This window comes from Pomacea canaliculata, linkage group LG10, assembly GCF_003073045.1.
Source record: "Pomacea canaliculata isolate SZHN2017 linkage group LG10, ASM307304v1, whole genome shotgun sequence".
Taxonomy (NCBI): domain Eukaryota; kingdom Metazoa; phylum Mollusca; class Gastropoda; order Architaenioglossa; family Ampullariidae; genus Pomacea; species Pomacea canaliculata.
This window is the reverse complement of record NC_037599.1, coordinates 7,014,201-7,034,579: the sequence shown is the minus strand read 5'-3', so window position 1 is coordinate 7,034,579 and position 20,379 is coordinate 7,014,201. Positions and strand designations below refer to the sequence as shown.

Sequence of the window (20,379 nt, the reverse complement as noted above, 5' to 3'; positions counted from 1 at the left end):
GAAGGTGTGGGGGGAAGGGTAAAGCATGTTCTGTTGTAAAATAAGAAAAATAAAACTGCCTGTGCTTTGTTCTCTTTCTCACACTCACTCAATGCACATACATATTCAAGTCATTGAACACGTACCCTTAATTGAAAAATCTTCATTAATGATTCACATAATGCCCAAAGTTTGCATATAAATGCAGAACATGGTACCAATATTTTGTAGGTGAAAATAATTCTGCACATCTTGGTCAGTGATAGAAAATTGTTCTCTCTCCTCAGGCAGTTGAGAAGCTATTACAATACAAGACAAATAGACCAGCAGAAAAGGCATCACCTGGATGACTGTAAAATAATATCGAGCACAAAATTTTGAACAGATTATTACAAAAAGCACATTTTGAGTCTCAAAGCTTCTCTTTGAGACTTGTTTCTAAAATATTGCAAGATTATGATGTCAGTAATGAAATGAAGGCCACTATTGAGTAAAAAGAAATCTCCAATTTTTGTCATTCTTTTTGCTCGTTGCTGCACACCCTGGCATTACTTATCTTTCTTGTGACATGTTAAATGATATGAAAATGCATTTCAAACCTTTGTTTCATAAGGTCCACCAATAATCAGGTCCATGTGGCTTAACATGCAAGATGTATATAATTGTAAATTCCAAACCAGCACATTGTCTCTGAATGTAATTTCCAGGCATAGAAGACTTTCTGTTAAACTTGCACTTTGCAGTCTAAAGAAGGATCTTCAGAATCCACAGGTGTGATTACATCGGCATCGTTGGGGAACTGTAAGCACTGTGATGGCGACAGTGAGAACTTCTCAAGAAAAATCTGCTCCAGCCAGTGGAGAATGTCCTCCACCTTCCGCCGGCTGTTTGCTGTGCACTGTCTAGAGTCCTGGGGCTCCAAGTGATGCTTTACTGACTGAAGCATCTACAGGAAAAAGAACCACAGGCATAAACAAATGTCGAGAGCATTAACTTGTATGAATTGTTTAATGTAGATTTGGCCTAATGATATTGGTGTGGGACATGGTTTACTAGAATGCTGCTACTGTGGTAGAAAATATAACAGAATACGAGAGGAACCCACATCATATAAGAAATTAATTTGCCATAAATACTCATACTTATGCACTTACAAAGAGTATTAGAATTGTGGAGTACATATGATCAACTCCAATTAAATTTGAAGGAGTTAGCATTTAAAATATTTGAGTTTACAGCCAACAGAAAATCGTTTCTTTTATTCACAATATTTCTTTGCCGCACTCACTTTTGATAAGCAAGTGATTCCCAGAGAAGATCTGTACATGCTGGAGAGAGCCACTCGATTTGGATAAGTGGAATACTTTTCTGCAAGTTCACTTGCAGGACCCAAAATTTCACGCAGGTTGTCTCTGTAGGGGACAGTGTAGCTGAATTGGTAAGGAGTATCTGCAACATTTTAAAAGTAGGAGGGAGGAACCAAAAAGATTCTTAAGTTCAGAAAAAACATGGAGGGATATAAAATATTGACTAACAAGTAAATGAATAATGCATTCCATGATGTGAAAATGTTTATCCATTAAGAAAATGATGTTTACCCCACATGCACAACCATGCATGAGTGGGCAAGCGTATATCCTACATCCCTCCCAAAAACAGCAGGTGGAAAAAATGAGAAGAAATATAAACTCACGGCAGAAAAACTCCTTCACCATGTCTTGTCCAATGGTAAGACATCGAATGTCTGACACAACACTACTGTTATGTGGACAGTATGGACTGATAATAATGCCAACAAAATGACTGCCACCCTTAGCAAACCAGTACTGCAAAAAGGAGGGAAAAAGTCATTCCTGTATAAAATGTTGTATTAAGTGCCTGAGTTTCATATAAACATATTTTTCTGAGATGCAGAATGTTTGTGTTCGGGCATTATATAAAATGCAAAAATCCACTACATAAATACATAGATAATAACATGAATTCTGAGGAGTTATAAAAGGATTCAATGTTGCGGCCCTATGCTCCTCAAAGGAGCAACAAGGAATAAACTAAAAACTATAAAAGGGTTCAAAGTTTAGATTTAGACATCAGAGGATATCAATTTATAGCTCTAGAATTCATAAAAGAAGCAAACTTTCAGTTATGCGAAGCACAAAATGTTGCCCAGCTGCTCATACTTGCCTGGAACTTTTGCTGCGTTTCTATGTCTCGTACAGATGGGTTGGGAGTGAAAGTGGGGTGTGAGTGATACCAACCCACAACCTGCATGCCCACGTCTTCAATGTGCTCACTTGCAAGTGTCTGTGACACTGCACACAAAGAAAAGTCACAAAGTGCAAACTTTAAGCTAACACTTCTCTTGGTCCCTCTTGTTACCTGAAACTGTTTCCTACACACCTGATCACAGTTTGTCCAATTTAATTCTTACCTGGGTCCATTTCACACTGCATCCCAGTGCTGATGCTCTTGCAAGGCACAGCCATGCTGATGGTCAGATGTGAAGACTCCTGATTGTAATGTCCCCCGAGCATACCAATCACCTCAGTACGTGAGATGTGTGCATGAATGTCCATTACAGCCAGAGCTGTACTGAAAACCTCTAAAGTGAAGGGAGCCTAAAACAAAAGAAGAAAAAATACCTCCAAAACTGCAGATCTATCATTCTTTCACCCTCTCTTATTCTTTAAAGGGCAACATGGGTGCAACATTTTTCTTTTTATGATCAGGTTCAGTTCAATTTAAAATAATAATTCCCCAAATATGAGTACATATTTTTGCTTAATTTTCAAGATACAAGTTTTCAAATATCGGCATTTTCAACTGCCACTAGGAAAACAGAAGAAAATTATTCTCCGACGTTGGAGAGTTCCACAACATATAACTAGTATTTGTAACATTGAGCCCAGCAAATCTATGCATGTCTTCTAGTCAGATAAAAAACATTGTTGTGTTCAAGAAGCAATTTTTTGGCTTTATTTCCAGTGATTTTCCCTGAGCACTCATGTTGCCTTTTGTTAGTTTTTTTTTTTTTCACCCTCCAGAGCAGTGGTGCCCAACCTTTTCTCGCCCAAGGGCCACACTGGACATGACGTAAAATCTCGAGGGCCAGAATATGGTGGTTTTGCCAGAATCGTGATAGGTTAAAACTGAAATTTTGCTCTGTCTGGTTAAAATGAGCGGGCTGGATAAGGCACATTCGCAGCCCAGATGTGGTCAGCGGTCTTAGGTTGGGCACCCCTGCTCTAGAACTTAAGCTAGACTAAAATGTACTTATATTATTCTTCCAAGACAATGAACTGAAGGGTAATGAAATGAAATGTCTTAATGAACTTATGATCAATCTCCTGGATACCTGATTTTCCTCAGTAAAGAACTGACATGGTACCAGCTTGAAGGGGTCATACACGACTTTGTGAGGCCGACCAGCCTTGGGTTGCCCTGACCCTTCTTTCTCTGGCTTGTGCTGAATAATATGGAAACCATATAGTACACACAACTGATTTATTTTTCTTGGCTACATTGTTTTGCAAGTACTTCGCTATAGTCATACACTAAAGTATGAAAAACACAACAAGATTTTTAATGTTCGCATATTACTAACACTGCAAACTTAATATTACACTACAGGAATTACAAAAAGATATATATATTATATTGTGTAATATATAATAATATATAATGTATACTAATAATGGTTATATAACTAACATGCAGGCCTAACAGGCTTATGCACCTACTTCAATAGTTTTTCCTTCCAACTCCTTTTCGTTTACCCATAAACCACTTGAATCACGTATTCTTCGTTTTCTGGGTCTCTGCAATAAATAAATGTAAAACTAATAAGTACATTTTGTATACAGTGTCTACACATTATATATCTACAAATAACAGCTGTTTCATTAAACCTGGAGAGAAATGTGACAAGATGAGCAAGGATTGAGTAAAGATAATTAAGGAACAGGAGGGAGAGGTAAATGGAACAAAGGAAAAAGCATCAAGGGATCTGAGGTTAGAAATGTGTGGAATGAGTGTAGTAAGAGCACTCTGAGGAAAAAGAGAGTGGAAAGGGGAGAAAACACCGTAAAACATAAAATGAAGAAAAAATTGTATCATTTTGTTTCCATTACCATTGCTTCTAACTTTGATGCTGAAAGCATTTGTTTCAGCTCCTTGCCAGCCTGCTTTGGTTTATGTAATATGCCGACAGCTCGACTGATGTTGTTGTAAGCAGCTTGATCTGAGAAAGAAAATGTCAACAATTTTAAACAGTATTGAATACTTAAAATCAAATACTGTGCTTTGAAAAAGAGAGTTGCATAGAAATATTCAGGTGAAAAAGAAAAGAAAATGACATGAGGCTAAATACACAGAAAAGGGATCAAGGAGTTGTATGCAAACCTTACAAAACACTTACCACAACCGTAGTTGATTGCACCTATGCATTCTAAGTAGGCATGTATTCTACCAATGCAGTTGACATCCCCACAGTTTTTTAAACCTGGTCGTACTGATGTTTTGTTGAGGTAGTTTGGCTGACTCTTCTTCCTAGGACATCATTTCATAATTTTATGATATACCATTTCAGTTGTTTTCTCTTTAAATTTTGTTAGAACACAAATTGTAACTAAAAATCTAAGTATCACAAATGTATGTGTGCATGCACACACACACATTTTCTTGTGACATTTTCTTTTTCTTCTTAAAGCAAATTTTACATAGGATTACTTTTTAGGAAGAGATGTAATGGAAGAGAAAACATTTGTAATCATTAAAATTAATTATAAAAAATCACCACACCAAGTATTATCCATGTCCTACTCTTTCCAGTATGGTACAGAACAAAATTAATCAGTTTACCAGCAATCTAAAATATAGTTCCGTATCCTCAGATATCTCTCTGGGGTTTTCAAAGGCCTGCCATCAAAGAACTCTGAGTGCACGAGTTTCTCCTCCTCGAGAATGGTGTTTGGTGCCAAGAGTTTTTCTTCACTTGGAATAGGGAACTCAAACAGTTCGCCACTGGATGCAACGATTCCGTTTTCTGTAGAGTAGTACACAACATCAGCTTTCACTATTTTTTTTTAAATAAGAAATTCAGGTTAGCTCTTACAGCAGTTCTGAGTCTTGCACAAAGCTGAACATTCTTGTTCATTGAAATTTGTTTATGATATGGGAAAAGAGGCTGTTAACAAGTAGAGCTAACAGGATATAGTTTTAAGCTAAAATGAAACAATAGTGCATATTTACAAAGAAATCATAGGCCTCACTAGAGGTTATATAAACCATACGACATGTAAGATACTTGAAGTAAAGGCCAAAGATGCTGACTAACAGAATTTAGTACTGCCATCAGCTTGCTCCTCTCTCCCCAATTACATCATCAAAACAAATATCACTACACTTTCAAAGTTCCGTATTTTATAAAAATGAAAATATATTTGGAAAAAGGGAATTAAAAGCCAAACTAGGTGAGAACATCATGGTGACAACAATCAGCTCTTTTACAAACTAGGATGGAGACACTTGCCCACTGGCTTTGCATCTGGTCTGGTCAAAGCCTCCTCTTCCTCGTGAAACTCCTCCTCATTCTCCACGGTCTCTCCACTGGAGCTGTTTTCAGCTCCATCATTCATCTGTATCAGGTTGCTGTCATTATCCTCTGGATGACCATGTTTCTTTACTTCTTGATCAAAGGAACCTTCATGCTTGAGTAAACTGCCCTCTTTGCTTTCTCTTTGCAACTCGTCATTGTCCTTGCTTTGGTCTTCCGTGTCTAGCGGCTGCACATTTGCTTGCTGCAGCAGTCTGCTATACACTGAGCTGGGCGATGTGGAGCGACTTTGGAGGATCGCATTGTCATCTCCATCATCGTTTTCAATGTCTATGTCTATTTCTTCATTCTCTGATTCCTCCTTCTCTTTGATCATAGCACTGGCATTGCAAGCACTGTCTTTTTTCTCCGGTTTCAGATCTTCACAAACAGCTACCATGGTTCTGTCTTTGCTTCCTGAACTGATCCCATGTTTGCTAGGCTTCTTGATATTAACATGAGCTTGATGTTGCAGAGAGTGTTTATTTATGGTGGGTCCATGGTTTGAAACTGAATTTTCTGCGCAGTCACTGACAACTCTAGTTAAACCATAAGTCTGCAAATGTGACTGCTTTGCTGGGCGATAATTTAGTTTGTTTTTCTTGTGAATGGCAAGACCAGAAGGATGATGAGGTAAGGTGGTGATGGTTGGCTGCGCTGTGGTTACAGCAGCTTCTGATGCTGATATGGAGGTGAGGTTGATTGTTGCTGTGGCAAGCACTGAGTGTGAATCTAGAACCTCTCTTCCTTCTGACACCTTTCGCTCAGCTCTTCTGGCCTGAAAAAAAGACACTTTTCTGTCAAAACAGTTAATTTTCTGTGAGTTGGATAAAAGTGTACAAATTAAACACCTTGTTGCATTTATGTTTAGGACCATGGCATATGAAAAAAAAAATAATAATAAACAGGAAAAGCAAGTCAAACAGTAAGTTGGGCATAAGCAACATATTGACACTGAATCATGTCCAATTATGACTGAAAATTTTGGGCTGCCACATTTACTAAAGAATGGAAGAATGAATGTTCTATGACAAATGTTTTCTCACCATGTTCTTCATATATTGCTGTGCATAGTTTTTCACTTGCATGGGAGTGCGTGATGGGATAAGCTGTGCAATCTTGCTCCAACTTCGGCCATGCAGTTCCTGCATCAGATAGACCTAGATAAATCATATCACACTAATGCCAATACTTACACATAATATTTATATACATTTGTGTGTGTGTGTGTGGGAGGGGGTGTCTTTTCCACTACCTCTTTGCCAACTCAGTACAAGCACGCCAGAGTCATTTCATTCTCAAATGATTAAATCAAAGCTGATCTTCTATTGACAACAGAGTGTGGCAGATTATACTATGCAATCACCTACTTCTGAAGTCATCTGCATCCTAAAATGCTTGGTTGTTTGATCAGCAGCAATAATTCTTTGTAATAAATGATTGTATAAAACCCCTGATGCATACACCCTTAGCTTTTACTGCAATAAAGAAGTTATACACAAAGATAAAACTGGAGTGAGTTCTTTTCATATAAATCAATATGTAATAACTGAAGTTATATCTTGCAAGCAAGAACACCATATTTATTTAAATAATTGCTAGTAATTAGTTTCACTAGAAACAAATTTACATTTTCTCATCACCAAGAAAAGCATACAAGTTATGCTGAATTGGTATTTAATGCATTCCATGTAGACTTACCAGACCTCTTAGAAACAACTTTTTCTCTTCCTCTGTCCACTGTCTTTTAGGAGGTGATTCACCTTCAGACTGTGAAGATGTCACTAACAGCATAGACTTGCTGACTCCTATATATTTCCCTTTTTTCTGGCCATTTAAATATTGTCTGTGTTTAGATAAGTAAATATTCAACATAAAACATACATGCTAATATTCAAAATGTAGCAAATAACACGTAAATATCTCATTAACTATAAATAACTAATCATTTATTTAAACTTGAGCAGAGCATACTTTTGGCATCTTTTGTTATAAAGACAGGCAAAAATATTTTTGAAACATCAAGTGTAAACCATAATATCAAAAGGATACTGCTCTTCCAGCAACATCTTTTCTATTGTAGCCTTTGATTTCTCATCCACACAGTTATCCAGCGACCAACCCTTTGAGTGGGAGAAAAAAATATTTCTGGTATCATTAAAAATCATCAACCAAACATAAGCAGATATATATATACCTTTCTAGAAAAAAAGAATAATGCTGGAATGAATACATCTACATATTGCAATGAGCAGTGTGGGAAGGTGCAGATACAGATTTGTAAGTGAATAGATATATGTAAATTAGTTGAGTTTAGTTTTAGTTTATTCCTTATTACTCCTCGATAAGCATAGGGCTGCAAGTAAATTAGAAGTTTTTAATATTTACCTGCTCTAGCATCCATGGCGGATTTGTAAATTCTGGCAACAAGTTAGCACTTTTTGACGGTAGCTCATTTGTGTCATAAAGACCATCTCCAACTCTGAAAGAAAACAAATTCATGTGTGGAAAATACATGTGTCAGTATCTCTACAGTCTGTATGCTGTTACCATCAGGGTTCAAGCCTCATACATGTATAAGTGCACAGTAGCCTGATACTGCTTTGGACAGATTTATTGTTCAAAATGGATTTCAGTTTAGTGCTGGTGAGAGCCTTTGTCAGAGAAACTGACCCCAAGTATTCAAAATAAAGACTGTCTCTAGCTGTCAACAATCATATAGCATAAAAATGCTACATGAAAAGCTTTTGTGATACCTGAGAGGAAAAGTAAAACAGAATTGGGCAAAGAAATGGGCCCTATGAAGATCTCCTGACCACAATGAAACAATGCAAACTTAAGTGAATGCTCAGGTCTAAAAGTCATTGAAACAAGCATAAATGATCCAAAACCCGAAAGAACATTAATTCTTTTATCGTTTCAAAATGAGACGATGTTCAAAATTTGTAAACACATTTGTTTGAGAGGCAAATATCCAATCATGTAACCTCTACGAAAATATTTCTTTATTAATATAATAATTCTGCTTTTGCTGAATCACAATCAGTTTATTAGAAACACACGAAGCCTGAATATGTTCTCTTCCTTACTCGCTTTTGAAGTCGAACTCTCCTTCGATATCGATATCATCGTCCGCCATCTTTTAATAGCAAAAGTTGCAGAGTTAATTTTCTTTGAAAACTGCAGTTACGCCCCTTTAGCTAGAACGTAAACAAGAGATCAAAATGGCGTTAAGCTTCACTCTTGCAGCAGGATGGATACCGTTTGTTGTGGTCCTTGTGGTGAGTACTATATAAATACGTACATACATTTAAGATTCTGAAATGAGTTTCTTTATTATTTTGGAATGAATGGAGTTAAATGTCAGATTAATTAATTCTGATAATGACAGCAATTCAGTCATATGATCTGTTTAATCATGTTCTTTATTAGTCTTTATATCATTTATTATTGAAGTATTTATGTATCCACAGATTTTTTACCCCAGTTTTCTTATCGATATCGAGACCATTGTTTTATTAACCTCTATCACGTGACCTTTTATGAGGATTGTGTTCTTCGTTACAATTCTTCCTGGTAGTACTCTTCCACTGATTGCTATTTTCTGTTTAGAGATGTGTGTGAATACTGATGCTTATATGAAGTAAAAGAAGTTTCAAATACTAAAACTTTGTTACTTCTTTTATTACAGTGAGAGAAAAGCTGATTTAATAGCTGAAATCATAATAAAACGCTCATTCTGAGTATCTGTTTTACATTTGCCTTATTTAAATAATTTAACATCTTTTCAGAAAACCTATACTTTGACAATCTCAGGATCTATTACTATTATTAAAAGCTACTTTTTGCGTTATACGTCACTAACTTTATTGTCAGAGTTTACTTTTTTAAATAAACATGGTTAAAATGTGCAACATCGATTGCTGGAATTCTTATATATTAAAATATATGTGGGTATAAATACAATGTTTATTATCCCAAATTCCAAATACAGACAACAATTAATTTATGTGATAATTTACTTACATCTGTAGCCAGGATATCCAGGCAGTAAATAAATATTAACCTTTAATTTGGATAAATCTTGAAGAAGAAAATTAAATTGAGACAGAAATGTAGATGAGGACCATCACACTTTTGGACTAAAGTGCCATATGCAGTGTCTTGAATTTATTAATTAATATAACAGCAGTTACATGTGAATTTATATGAATTTGAAAAGTAAAGCAGAACATATTGTTTTAAAGAAACACCAGGTGATATCAAAAGACAGTAAATAATGATGATTTTTAATTTGTTTTCAGCTTACACTCCTGTTTTCTGCAATCTATATCCGCTATTATATGAGCAAGTATGACAGTGAACTGTCAACAACACTCACAGCCATCTTTGCACTCACTGTTACCCTCCTGACTTCTGATCTTGTTCCGGTTGACATTTTCCTCGTCTCTTTCATGAAGAATCAGGATGGAACATTTAAAGTGAGTTTTTTTTCTATTTTTTGCAACATTTTTTTTTGTGGCAAATCTTGTCAAGACTCAGTTTTTTTTTTCTTGTTGTACTTAAAAGTTGACATAAAACTGAAACAGTCAGTCTTGTATAAACTTTACCAGTTGCAAAGAAATCACTTCCTTAAGGTTTCTATGAAGTTTACTTTTGCATAAACTTTGATGACTGTACAGATATAACTTATCCTTAGGACTTGTCCATGTAGAAAATATAAAAGTAAACACACTCATTTTATAGGACAACTAAGGCTACATGTAGAACATAGCTATTCCAGTGATCACATTTTGATGATAGGTATTCTTACAGATTGACTTGTTAATTTTTTTTTTTTGTCTTGCATTGCAGGACTGGGCAAAGGATAATTCAACCAGAAACAGCTTAGAAGACTCTGTTTTGTATGCCTACTATTGTAAGTACTAACTTTCTAAAATACTAAATTTTTGACACTTTTGTTGAAATATTTTAATTCATGACTTTATTTTTATCCATGCCTTTAGTATAAATCAGTGGTTCTCCAAGTATTTTGGACCGTGGACCACTTTACTAAAGTAAAAAATATGGTGGGCCACCAAGGCCTAAAATCACTCTAAACCATGAATTTCAAATTTAAATTGTTGCATTTGTTTCATTGCAATTGAAAACTAAATGTACTTTTGTGACAGTAGTGTAGTAATAAATTTACATAACATTACATACTTTGCACAGTACACATAAAAATTAAACATAAGGAAGTGCATTGCATTACAAAGGGTAATAGATGATGCTGTTAAATCAGCGGTTCTCAACCTTTTACCTGTGACGCCCCCCTGACAAACAAAGGTACGTCCGCACGCCCCCCTTAGCCAGCAATGTAAGCTAATTTCACTAATACCGGTATAAGAAACTTTAAAAAAATGACCACCTTCGCGCCACCCCTTGTCAGCACGGTGCGCCCCCTTGGGGGGTTGCGCCCCACAGGTTGAGAACCGCTGTGTTAAATGATACAATGCTTGTGCTGTGACATAAAGACTTAGTTGCTAAGTAGCAAACAGTTGGGCATCAATAAATTAAAACTTGTGTGAAAGCAATACTGGACTAATTAGTATCTCTGGAGATTTAAACATCACTTTGCTGACATATGATGACTGTCAGCCATGGACCACCTGACTTGACATAACTGCATGTGGCCCACAAGTGGGACCACACTTTGAGAACCACTGGTATAAATCACAGTTCAGTTCCTTTTAATTGATTTCTAAAAATCTAAAAGTTCACCTACTGCTATCATTTAAAAATATTAAAAAACCTTTCACTTTACAAACATGTTATTTCTTTAAAATATTTTCTATTAAAAATGTTCATGAAATGATTTATCTATTGATGTGTGTTTGTGCGGGTACGTGCATGTGTGTATGTGTGTGTTTAAAATATGTGCAGCTCTTTATGGAATCATCTGTGTCTGTTTTTTCCTTCTGTTACCCTTCATGTATTTCTTCTATGAGGAGAAGGATGAAAATTCAACCTGCAGATCTGTAAGACTTTTACATATTCTTGCTTTCCTAGACAACAAAATACAATAAATTTTGCATAATGGAACACTATGTAATTGGCTAACCATTGATTTGGATAAATCTTGAAAAATACTTTAAAGACATTTTTAGTGAAGGTGGTACATTTACATAACTAAGGGCTAGTTTACTGTGTTAATGCTCATTATTTTTTTTTTCATTTGATTTAGGCAGATTCTTTCATATTCATTCCATTTACATTTTCACTTTAATTACATTACCAAATTGTATAGTAGTTGATCATTATAAAATGTTGACATGTTTCCCTCCATGTAGCTCATTTTTGAACTAATGATACATTCCGTGATATGTTCTTTTATATTTTGACAGCGCACCTGCACAGCCCTGAAGTACTTGATTGTCTTCATTATCATCGCAGTCGTCTTGTCACTCATAGGGTATAAGCAGATTGTTTTAAATCTAGCAGATATGTCTTGTTTTCTTCTCTTTCCATGTCTCTTCTTCTCATTCCATCTTCTCTCTTATGTACTTTTTAAAATTGCTTCTGGCCAACTGTTTGCCTTATGTTATGACTTTCTGCAGACAGTAGATACTATTGGGCCACACATGTGCCAGATCTCTGTGTTCTTGTGTGTGCATGTTGGTCCCTGCCCAGTTCTATGCTATCATATACATTTGCTTTAATATTTAATTTTTCAGCTGTTCTTTCTTTATGCAGAGCTTTCGTGCCCACAAAATCAGTGCCATCATCCAACAGTACTGAATGGATTAAGATAAAGGGCTTATTTGAGGGTCTGGCAAGCAATGGTGGGTATTTTTTCTTTTGTTATCTTCATGATTTGTGTCTCATTGTCTGCTTGCATGCATTCTTATCTGTCTGTCCACCAATATCTTTCTGTTTTGACTTTGTTGAAATAGTCATGCTGATCAATTTTCAGTCAGATTTAGTGCATGTTCTTTGAACTGATCAGTGACATTGCTACTGTGATGAGCAATTTGTGGTGGCTGTAACTTGAGCATGAAGATTAGGGAAGTTGTGCAGCATCCGTTTCCAACACACAATAGTTTCATGATGATAAAATCGGCCTCCGCCCCAAACTTTCATTCATTGAGGAATGAGTGCTAAAGACTTCAATTTTCTTGAGATCAGCTAAGCTATTATCCAGGATGGCTCTGCTCTCCATGTGTTGGCTGATGGAAGTTTGCAGCACCACATGGGGAATCAGAATGGTTCAGGTGCCAGCTGATCAGAAAACTTGTCATAACTCTGTGAAGTCGCTAAAAAAGCAGATCTGTAAGTTATTATCTGCTGTATGTTTTGATGCAGATAAGTGAAATGTGAATGTGATTTTGATGTTTTGTACAACTTGCTGAATAACTCGCAGGTGGTGAGGATGCTCTGTCTTTCGTTATCTGTGTCTTCAGCCTGCTTGGTATGCTGGGACTTATCACATACACAGTGAGTTACAGTTTCAGAGCATCCACGTGTTATGTCTTTCAGTTAAAGCCTCGTTTAAAAACAAGGAGGAAATAGTCCCATACCTTAACAGCTTTAAGGGGCTCTGAACATGAGTGTTTCAGTATGTTTCATTCATGGCATTTAAAGAACTCCTTCCTGTCACATTTACCCCCCCCCTTCCCCGTCAGCCCCACCCATTGTATCAGGTACCCAGAGCCTCCTTGAAGTCTAGCTTGTCAGAAAATTGGTTGTCTGTAGTGTAAATCATGCCCAGGTATCTGATTACTGCAAAAAGAAAGTTTAGATGACAAATATCACATTTTGTTCAAGATATAGGTTGGAGAGAAGTCAGCATTTTATAAATCTCCTTCCCCCAGCCTCCAATAAAAGAAACCTTTCACAAAGTCAAACCCTATATATTTATAGAAAGATTCAAAAGACTAGAAACACCATGCTTCAAGACATAAATAGCTAGAAAGTGTAAGTAACAGGTCTTTTTTTCCCCCCTGACTTGGCACACTGAGATCTTATGTACTCAAAAAAATTTTCTGGATTCTTAGATGTCTGTAATGTTGTGTTCCTTGTGATTCCTAGTTGAAATAATTTTGAATTTCAAATAAACTTGGGTTTTTTCCATCATTCTACTCAAAATGAAAAGTGCCATGATTTTTGCATTCACAGGCTTACGGGATGTCAGCATTACCCATGGAGTTAGTGGCAGGAAGAAAGAGCACAAAGAAGGAGCGTATGGCGGTGCAGAGCAACAGAAGTAACGTTGAAAGTCATAGAGAAACTATCAGAGCCAAGGTAAACAGGGCAACCTTTTTATGGTTTGTTGCTGTGGTTGCTAATAAAATTTTTATTATAGGAAATATCATGTGTGCATTTAAACTAATGATTTTTTTAAATGATTAAATATCTTACAAACAATCCTAATGATTTAGAAGGGTGATGTCAAGAATGCAATTACATGTAGTATTGTCCTATCCTTATTTAGCAGTAAAAATATGTTTCCATTCTAGATATGTTAGAGGATCATGATGAATCCAAAGTATTACATTCATCTAAATTTAATATTTGTAGTTATGTAGCTAAACTGAGCTAGGTAATTATTCAATTTTTCTTGATTAGTATGGACTCAGTCGTTCAACATCGACTCGTTACCAGCGTCGTAATGCAGAGCTTGAGGAGCAGGAACGACAACTTGCAAGACAGGAGCGACACCTGGCAGCCAGCGAAAACAGTTGGTGCCAGAAGTGTCTCACTCTTCTCAGACCCTTTGAGATTGTTCTTGGAGTGGTGTGTTTCCTTCTGGCACTTCTTGTCTTCATCTCTCTCCTTCTAACCAAGTGAGATGATTTATTTGCTTCTTGAAACTGTTTCCATCTTGCATGCTCGTTGTGTTAGATGTAGAGGATTGTGAGGATTCAAATACTAGGAAATGAGTTTGGATTTGTTGCCAAAAAGCATTAGCTGTTCAGCTGAAAGAAAGAACGTTGGGAAACAAGAATATTGCTGGTGTTTTACACCTAGTCACAGATAAAGGTATATCACAGCAAGCCAGGTCAGATCTGGATTCAGCTGCCACACCCATAGAGAGATGAGATTTGAACCTATGACCTCAGTGTCTACTGATAAATATGATTGCTATGCCAACATGCCACTCAATATGAACAGAAAGATCTGGATACCTAGAAACTTTCAACAGTGGAGCAAATAAATGATTGTCTAGAAAAATCCTTTTATCCTTATTGCAAGTTGAGCAGCCTGAAGCACAATTTTGTCTTTGCATGTCAAGATCATGGCTACAACTACAGTTTTGCTAAATTCCAAAAATATGTGCAGTACTGTGTGTGTAATCATTCGTCGTAGAAGCAGCTACTGTTGACTGACTTTTGTCGGTTTTGGATTAGAAGCTGTCAATATTTCTGTTTATATAAAGAGACTGTGAACTGTCTGAAAAGTTATAACAGTGACATTATTCAATGGTACAGTCCCCATGGAATAATATATTTCATTATTGTTCATAATACTGTGGCCTTCTTCTAGGATAGTGAGGGATGGGGAAATCATTTGAAGAATGTATAATGACTGTGAGACACTTGGTACCTAGTTTTCTAGTTTTATAATCATTCATTGTTACATAATCATTCACTGTGCAGCATTGATAAAGCAATGAACAGCCTGGGTTACAAGTTTGGATTTGCCTTGCCTCATCGTCACTTGCCCAACCCAATCGACATTGTCCTTGTCTTTTGTCAGAAGGTCAGTTGTCTCCCATTCTTCCATAGCATCTAAAAGCAAAACGACTTTGAGATAGACCTGTTTTATGCATAATCATACAACAGATCTGTTAAAATTCTTGTAATGTATCTCAGTTAAATATAGGGTAGTGGTAAAATATTGTAATTTCTTTCTTGTTTCTTCTTCATTCTCTTTCATTTTTTTTTTGTTGTTTATTCCAATTTTGGTTCAGGTTCCAGTGAGCTTTAATGACAGATGATGTAATCTTATATGCAGTTATGAATATGATTAAAGACTTTGTTTTTGTTTGTTTGTTTTTTGCTTTTTTGGACAGCTGTTCCCACTGGACTACATCCTCATGACTGGTGTCACTGTATACTTTGTCCTCTGCTCCATGACAGGCGTGTGCCGGATTGGCATTTGGTTCTTCTGGATTCGTGTAAAGATTTTAGTTTTAAGAAATTTTCACATAGAAAAATAATTTATTTTAGCTCATAGCTGTCAGGTCATAGTGCCTTTAGCATAGTCATATAATTTGCTTTTATAACATTTCATTATAGCTATTTTGGATGTCATTATATGGAAATTGTTGCATGCTCACTTAAACTTTTCTTCTTCTTGGAAAAAATGTGTAGTTACTTTAAAGTGAGTGAAAGAAATGCGAAAAAAAAAATGATTAAAGCTGAAGAGAGAAGAATATTTTTGGGCTTAAAGTCACATTCGATAAACAACAATGACTTCTTTCTAACAGATGTATAAAGTTCGACCTCGCCGTACCATGCCTCAGGGACTGCTGATGTTCTGCATGATTTTGATGTTTCTTGTGCTGGCCATCAATGTTGTCATCTATGAACTCACCCCTCAGTATTCATCTTTCGGCTCCCAACATTACTTGGTAAACAGAGTTTTTACATATATATGTATCATTATATTATTAATATTGGTTCAAAAGTATGTTATGTAATAATCATTTATAAATTATTTGCAGCTGCAGGGACTTGCATAGCAGAGAACTGCTTGTGAATATTTTCGGGGATACTTACTATACTAATTAAGAGATATCTAAATATTTTGATGTCTAACTTTTTTCCCTTTTGGTAAAGGAAATATGTGAAAATAGACATTCTCACCAATGCACCAGTTTCTCGAATATCTAGTACTTCTTATCAGAGGCTGATTTCAAATCTGGTCATTTCACTGCTACAGAAAATGAGTTAAAACTAGATATTAAGAGTTGTTTTTTAGTTGATGGACACAGTTAATGTTTGGTTAGGTCAACACAACAGGACTGGGCAACTCAACAGTGACGTCTTTGGAGCCTTGCAGTACTGATGCTTCCTCAGGTGAGTACTTTAAGAAACGATTATGTCAGTAAGGTGATTATTGAGATCAGGACAATGAAGTGAATGCAGAATTAAAACATTGATTACAATCATGCTTCATTCACAGTAATTCATATTAATTTTTTCTTATATATTTATGTGAATGTTTTACTTTTGCTTCCTGGCTGTCAAACAAGAAGATAAGGCTTGGATGCAGTTATGGTTCTTAAAACTACATGCAAATATGAATGAGAAAGGCAAGGACCATGCTAATTCAAAATGAGTACATTTTGAACTATAAAAATATTTAAAAACACAGCACTTTTAATTTATCTTCTTGAATGTTGATGGAGAAGAAAGCTGGCAAATAAAGAAGGGCAGAATGCACCAAGGCAATTAGAGTTTATAAAACACAAGATATAAAAAAAATTTCAACAGTTAATGAGCTCAATTGTTCTCATTGACTTCATTCTGTGTTTTTGTTACTCAGCTATCATGTGGCCTGTATTCATTATTTGCAATATGGCTTACACAAACAGCTCGACTGTGGTTGTATTCTGTTTTACAGTTCATATATACATTTCATTATATATTGTTCAGTGGGATAGTAAAGGGGTCTAGCATGGCTTGTTTTGACAATTCACAGCAGGAAAGTGTGTGTGGGGAGGATGAGGGGGAAACGGCTAGATGTTTTTAAGGGGAGTGCTCTGTAAATAGATTACCAAGAGTAAAAGGATCTGTAACCTTTGTAACCTTGGTTGCAACATTTTTATATTGGCTTCTTAGACCACCGTGTCTTTCAGGGTGTTGGGTACAGCTTATATGCATGTCAGAAAAGAGGAGGCATAATGCCATTTTTATTTCCAGAAAATTGCACAATTACTCGAATGGCTCTGTTGCTGACACGGTTTTTCTACAAAATGTGGTTCTTTGGTGCTGCCTATTATGTGTGCACCTGGGCCTTTCTTGGGGTAAGTGCTGGTAATTTTCCCTGTGGAGGGTCCTGTTAGACTGGCCAGTTGGTCCTAAGTATGTGCTGGTTTAGTGCAAGATTAATGGTTTTTAAATATGCTAAAGTATGTAACTAAAAAACTGGTTGAGAAAAGTAAGTGTAAACAATAAAATGTTACCTGTAATAGCAACGTTTCAGATTTGAAAAAAACGTCTACTTTACTGAACCCAGAAAAAGCAAACTATAAGATTGAGAACAGTCACCACTCACCCATGCAGCTGTTTCTAAGGATTATGAAGTGGATTTAGATGCAAATATTAATCACTTGTAATTATGATGAGAAAGTGGATTTAGACATTCATATTTCATTTGCAATTTTTGTCTTTTTGCCTTCACGCTCTGAAGCATGCAGTGGTCCTTTGTTACAGACCTTTTTGCTCGGATTTGTTATTGTCCTGTGCCGTGGTCGTCGATCTGCTATCCAAGGCGAAGTGGACTCTGATGACTTTGATGAAAGTGATGATGAGCTCTTGCATGCTTAGTGTGACTTTTTTCTTCTCTTCTACCTGATTTTATGCTGTGTAATTTAATGCTTTTTGTTGTATAAAAAAGATACACACCTAAAGATTTAAGAACAAAGATAATGCTTATCCACAATGGACATCATAAGCTGGTGTGCTACAAAAGCTCATGGACAGAGATTTTGTTCTGATTTTTTTTTTCCCATGACACTTTTTCCTGGCTTAGTTTTTTGCTACATAAAAAGATTTTGTAAGCTCTTTAGTTTACAGTGGCTAACACGCATATTTGTGTCTCATACTTGAACAAGTACGCAGTACATACCTCATGGTCAGGGTGTACACATCGGAGCTTTCTCCCACCATCTTGTATGGAATGTTTAAGCTCCAGGACTTTTGAGATTATGGAGAGGTAGACAAAACCAATTTTCCACAATCAGAGCATAGACATTTTGGAATCAGATTGACAACACTTAGTGGAGTGCAGAGCTTGTGCAAAAGGAAATTGGATGGTGGTTGTTAAATGTATTTGCTGAATGTTATGATCTCTAAATTGGTGGAGTTGTAAATGATCATTGATCTGATTCTTCAACTTCTTCATCCCCACATTCCTTTTTCTTTTCTCTTTTTTTCTCAGTTTCAGATTTAAAAAAAACAACAATCTATTGCTTTTTTGATGACATTTCAATTGTTGTATATTTATTGGTATTAGTCTTTCCTCTGCGCACTTTGGATTTTTTGGATTACTCAAGAGATAACTCTTAACCAGTACCGGTAACCCTTTATTACCTTGTAAATACAATTTCCAAGTTTTTTCAGATTGATCACAAGCGTATTTGATTGATTTAGTCTAATATATTTATATTTTAGCCTTTTCTTTTGCAACATTTGTGATGTTGTCTTTGTGATTGTGTCTAATCAGCATTGGAAAACATTCTTTAGGTCTTGTTCTTCCAGCTTTAAATGTGCGCTTTTCCTAAGTTCTTTATAAGCTACTGTGTTTGTTAAACTCATGTGTAATGTTTACTGAAATGAAGAAATTTAACGATGAAGAAAGTATTGACTGTATTAACACTGATACCTAAGATCATCTGAAGTACAGGTATGTTTAGAGTCTGGATAACAAGAACTATAGCCTGACGAGGAAGAGATGGATGGTTTTTGACTAGCCAGCAACTAAAGATATATCATGGTCAAGCAGCTGGCACAATAAACAGGTGCCTCATACAGAAGAAGAATAGTGAGCTTGAAATGAGATCCAAATCCAGGACAGCTGATGTTCGGTGTATTGGAAAAAATTGCTGAACTGTTTGGCCACTGGACTGTACAAAGTAGCCTGACAAAAGAAATATGTGAAAAAGCCCAAAAAGAAATATTTGGAGCAGAAGAGGCAGAATGAATAGAGTAATGATAACTGTTCTTGTTTTAGTCATCACTTTTTTGTTAACAGCGAAACTTTTGTTCAACAAATTAAAACATTTTGAAAAAGATTGCTTGTGGCGTTGTTGGTTCCACTGATAATTTGATGAATGTTCACATTCACAATAATGTTGTTGGAATTTTAAGTCTTTGTTATGAATGAATCCAAGAAAGCCTTGCAGTATTTACTGTGCATGCATGCACATATTTACTGCTTTTTTATGCGAGTGCATTTTTAGTTGCTGTGCATGTCATGTGGGTATGGACTAGTTGTTAGCAAGATACTCCAGTCATGAATTAAGATGGGCATATCACATAGATATGGACATCTTGATATTCCAAACTTTCGTGTCTACCATGCTGGGTTCTGCGTTGAGGATTGATTGGATCATTGTGTGATGATGATTTATCTGGTTGCAGTGATCGATCAGTCATTCGTCCCTTGACTGGTGCCTGTCGTTGAGAGGAGCACTTGGATAGATGGGGAAGCTGACAGGGCCTCCACTCCTGCCTATTGTGGGTGATAGCAGGTTCTGTACAGGACGACCAGTCCAGTCTTTGATGTTTGTAAGCCAGTTCTTGCCACCGCTCCGTCGAGTACCTTCTAAGGTGCCTTGAAGGACGTGTGCAGGGTCACCTGGCCAAAGAAGACGAGCCTACGTAGCTTTACTGTTGCAAGTAGAGGTTCCTGACTCTACTGCTTGGATTCTTCTTTCCGTGTCGGCGAGCAGAGTCCACGCTTCTCATCTGTAGAGCAGGATCTGTACTACAAGCGATTTGACCAGAGATTACTTTGTAGTAAACCTGATATTATGGCTATGCCAGATCCTATCCAGCTTAGCCTTTGCCGCTGTTGCTGTTGCGGTCCTGGTGTGG

At 36.4% G+C, this 20,379-nt stretch overlaps 2 protein-coding genes across 2 annotated transcripts; one reads left to right on the top strand and one right to left on the bottom strand.

Annotated features, from left to right (window-relative positions):
• Window positions 1-127: 127 nt before the first annotated feature.
• Window positions 128-8,737, bottom strand: LOC112573543 (histone H2A deubiquitinase MYSM1-like). Its single transcript, XM_025254018.1, has 16 exons — window positions 8,662-8,737; window positions 7,961-8,054; window positions 7,625-7,695; window positions 7,274-7,418; window positions 6,619-6,717; window positions 5,510-6,350; window positions 4,840-5,023; window positions 4,397-4,527; window positions 4,110-4,219; window positions 3,720-3,797; window positions 3,335-3,445; window positions 2,411-2,597; window positions 2,164-2,291; window positions 1,673-1,805; window positions 1,268-1,428; window positions 128-925 (listed from the first exon to the last, which is right to left on the bottom strand). Exons 1-16 carry the CDS (start codon window positions 8,709-8,711, stop codon window positions 704-706), a joined length of 2,745 nt encoding a protein of 914 aa, XP_025109803.1. The 5' UTR covers window positions 8,712-8,737; the 3' UTR covers window positions 128-703.
• Window positions 8,738-8,754: 17 nt separating this feature from the next.
• Window positions 8,755-19,572, top strand: LOC112573542 (probable lysosomal cobalamin transporter). The gene is made up of 15 exons (XM_025254017.1): window positions 8,755-8,853; window positions 9,877-10,053; window positions 10,427-10,490; window positions 11,498-11,592; window positions 11,959-12,026; window positions 12,308-12,396; window positions 12,975-13,048; window positions 13,730-13,855; window positions 14,180-14,397; window positions 15,211-15,313; window positions 15,627-15,731; window positions 16,044-16,187; window positions 16,566-16,635; window positions 17,482-17,585; window positions 17,995-19,572. The coding sequence occupies exons 1-15, from the start codon at window positions 8,797-8,799 to the stop codon at window positions 18,106-18,108; spliced, it is 1,608 nt and encodes a 535-aa protein (XP_025109802.1). The 5' UTR covers window positions 8,755-8,796; the 3' UTR covers window positions 18,109-19,572.
• The last annotated feature ends 807 nt before the right edge of the window (window positions 19,573-20,379 follow it).

Excerpts from the sequence above, each read along its gene's own strand:
- LOC112573543 (XM_025254018.1), bottom strand. The coding sequence starts at position 8,711 with ATGGCGGACGATGATATCGATATCGAAGGAGAGTTCGACTTCAAAAGC. Across the intron at positions 5,024-5,509 it reads ACCAGATGCAAAGCCAGTGG|AAAACGGAATCGTTGCATCC; the intron begins GCAAGTGTCTCC and ends ACTACTCTACAG. Across the intron at positions 2,598-3,334 it reads TCTTTACTGAGGAAAATCAG|GCTCCCTTCACTTTAGAGGT; the intron begins GTATCCAGGAGA and ends CTTTTGTTTTAG.
- LOC112573542 (XM_025254017.1), top strand. The coding sequence starts at position 8,797 with ATGGCGTTAAGCTTCACTCTTGCAGCAGGATGGATACCGTTTGTTGTG. Across the intron at positions 12,027-12,307 it reads GTCGTCTTGTCACTCATAGG|AGCTTTCGTGCCCACAAAAT; the intron begins GTATAAGCAGAT and ends TTCTTTATGCAG. Across the intron at positions 13,049-13,729 it reads TGGGACTTATCACATACACA|GCTTACGGGATGTCAGCATT; the intron begins GTGAGTTACAGT and ends TTGCATTCACAG.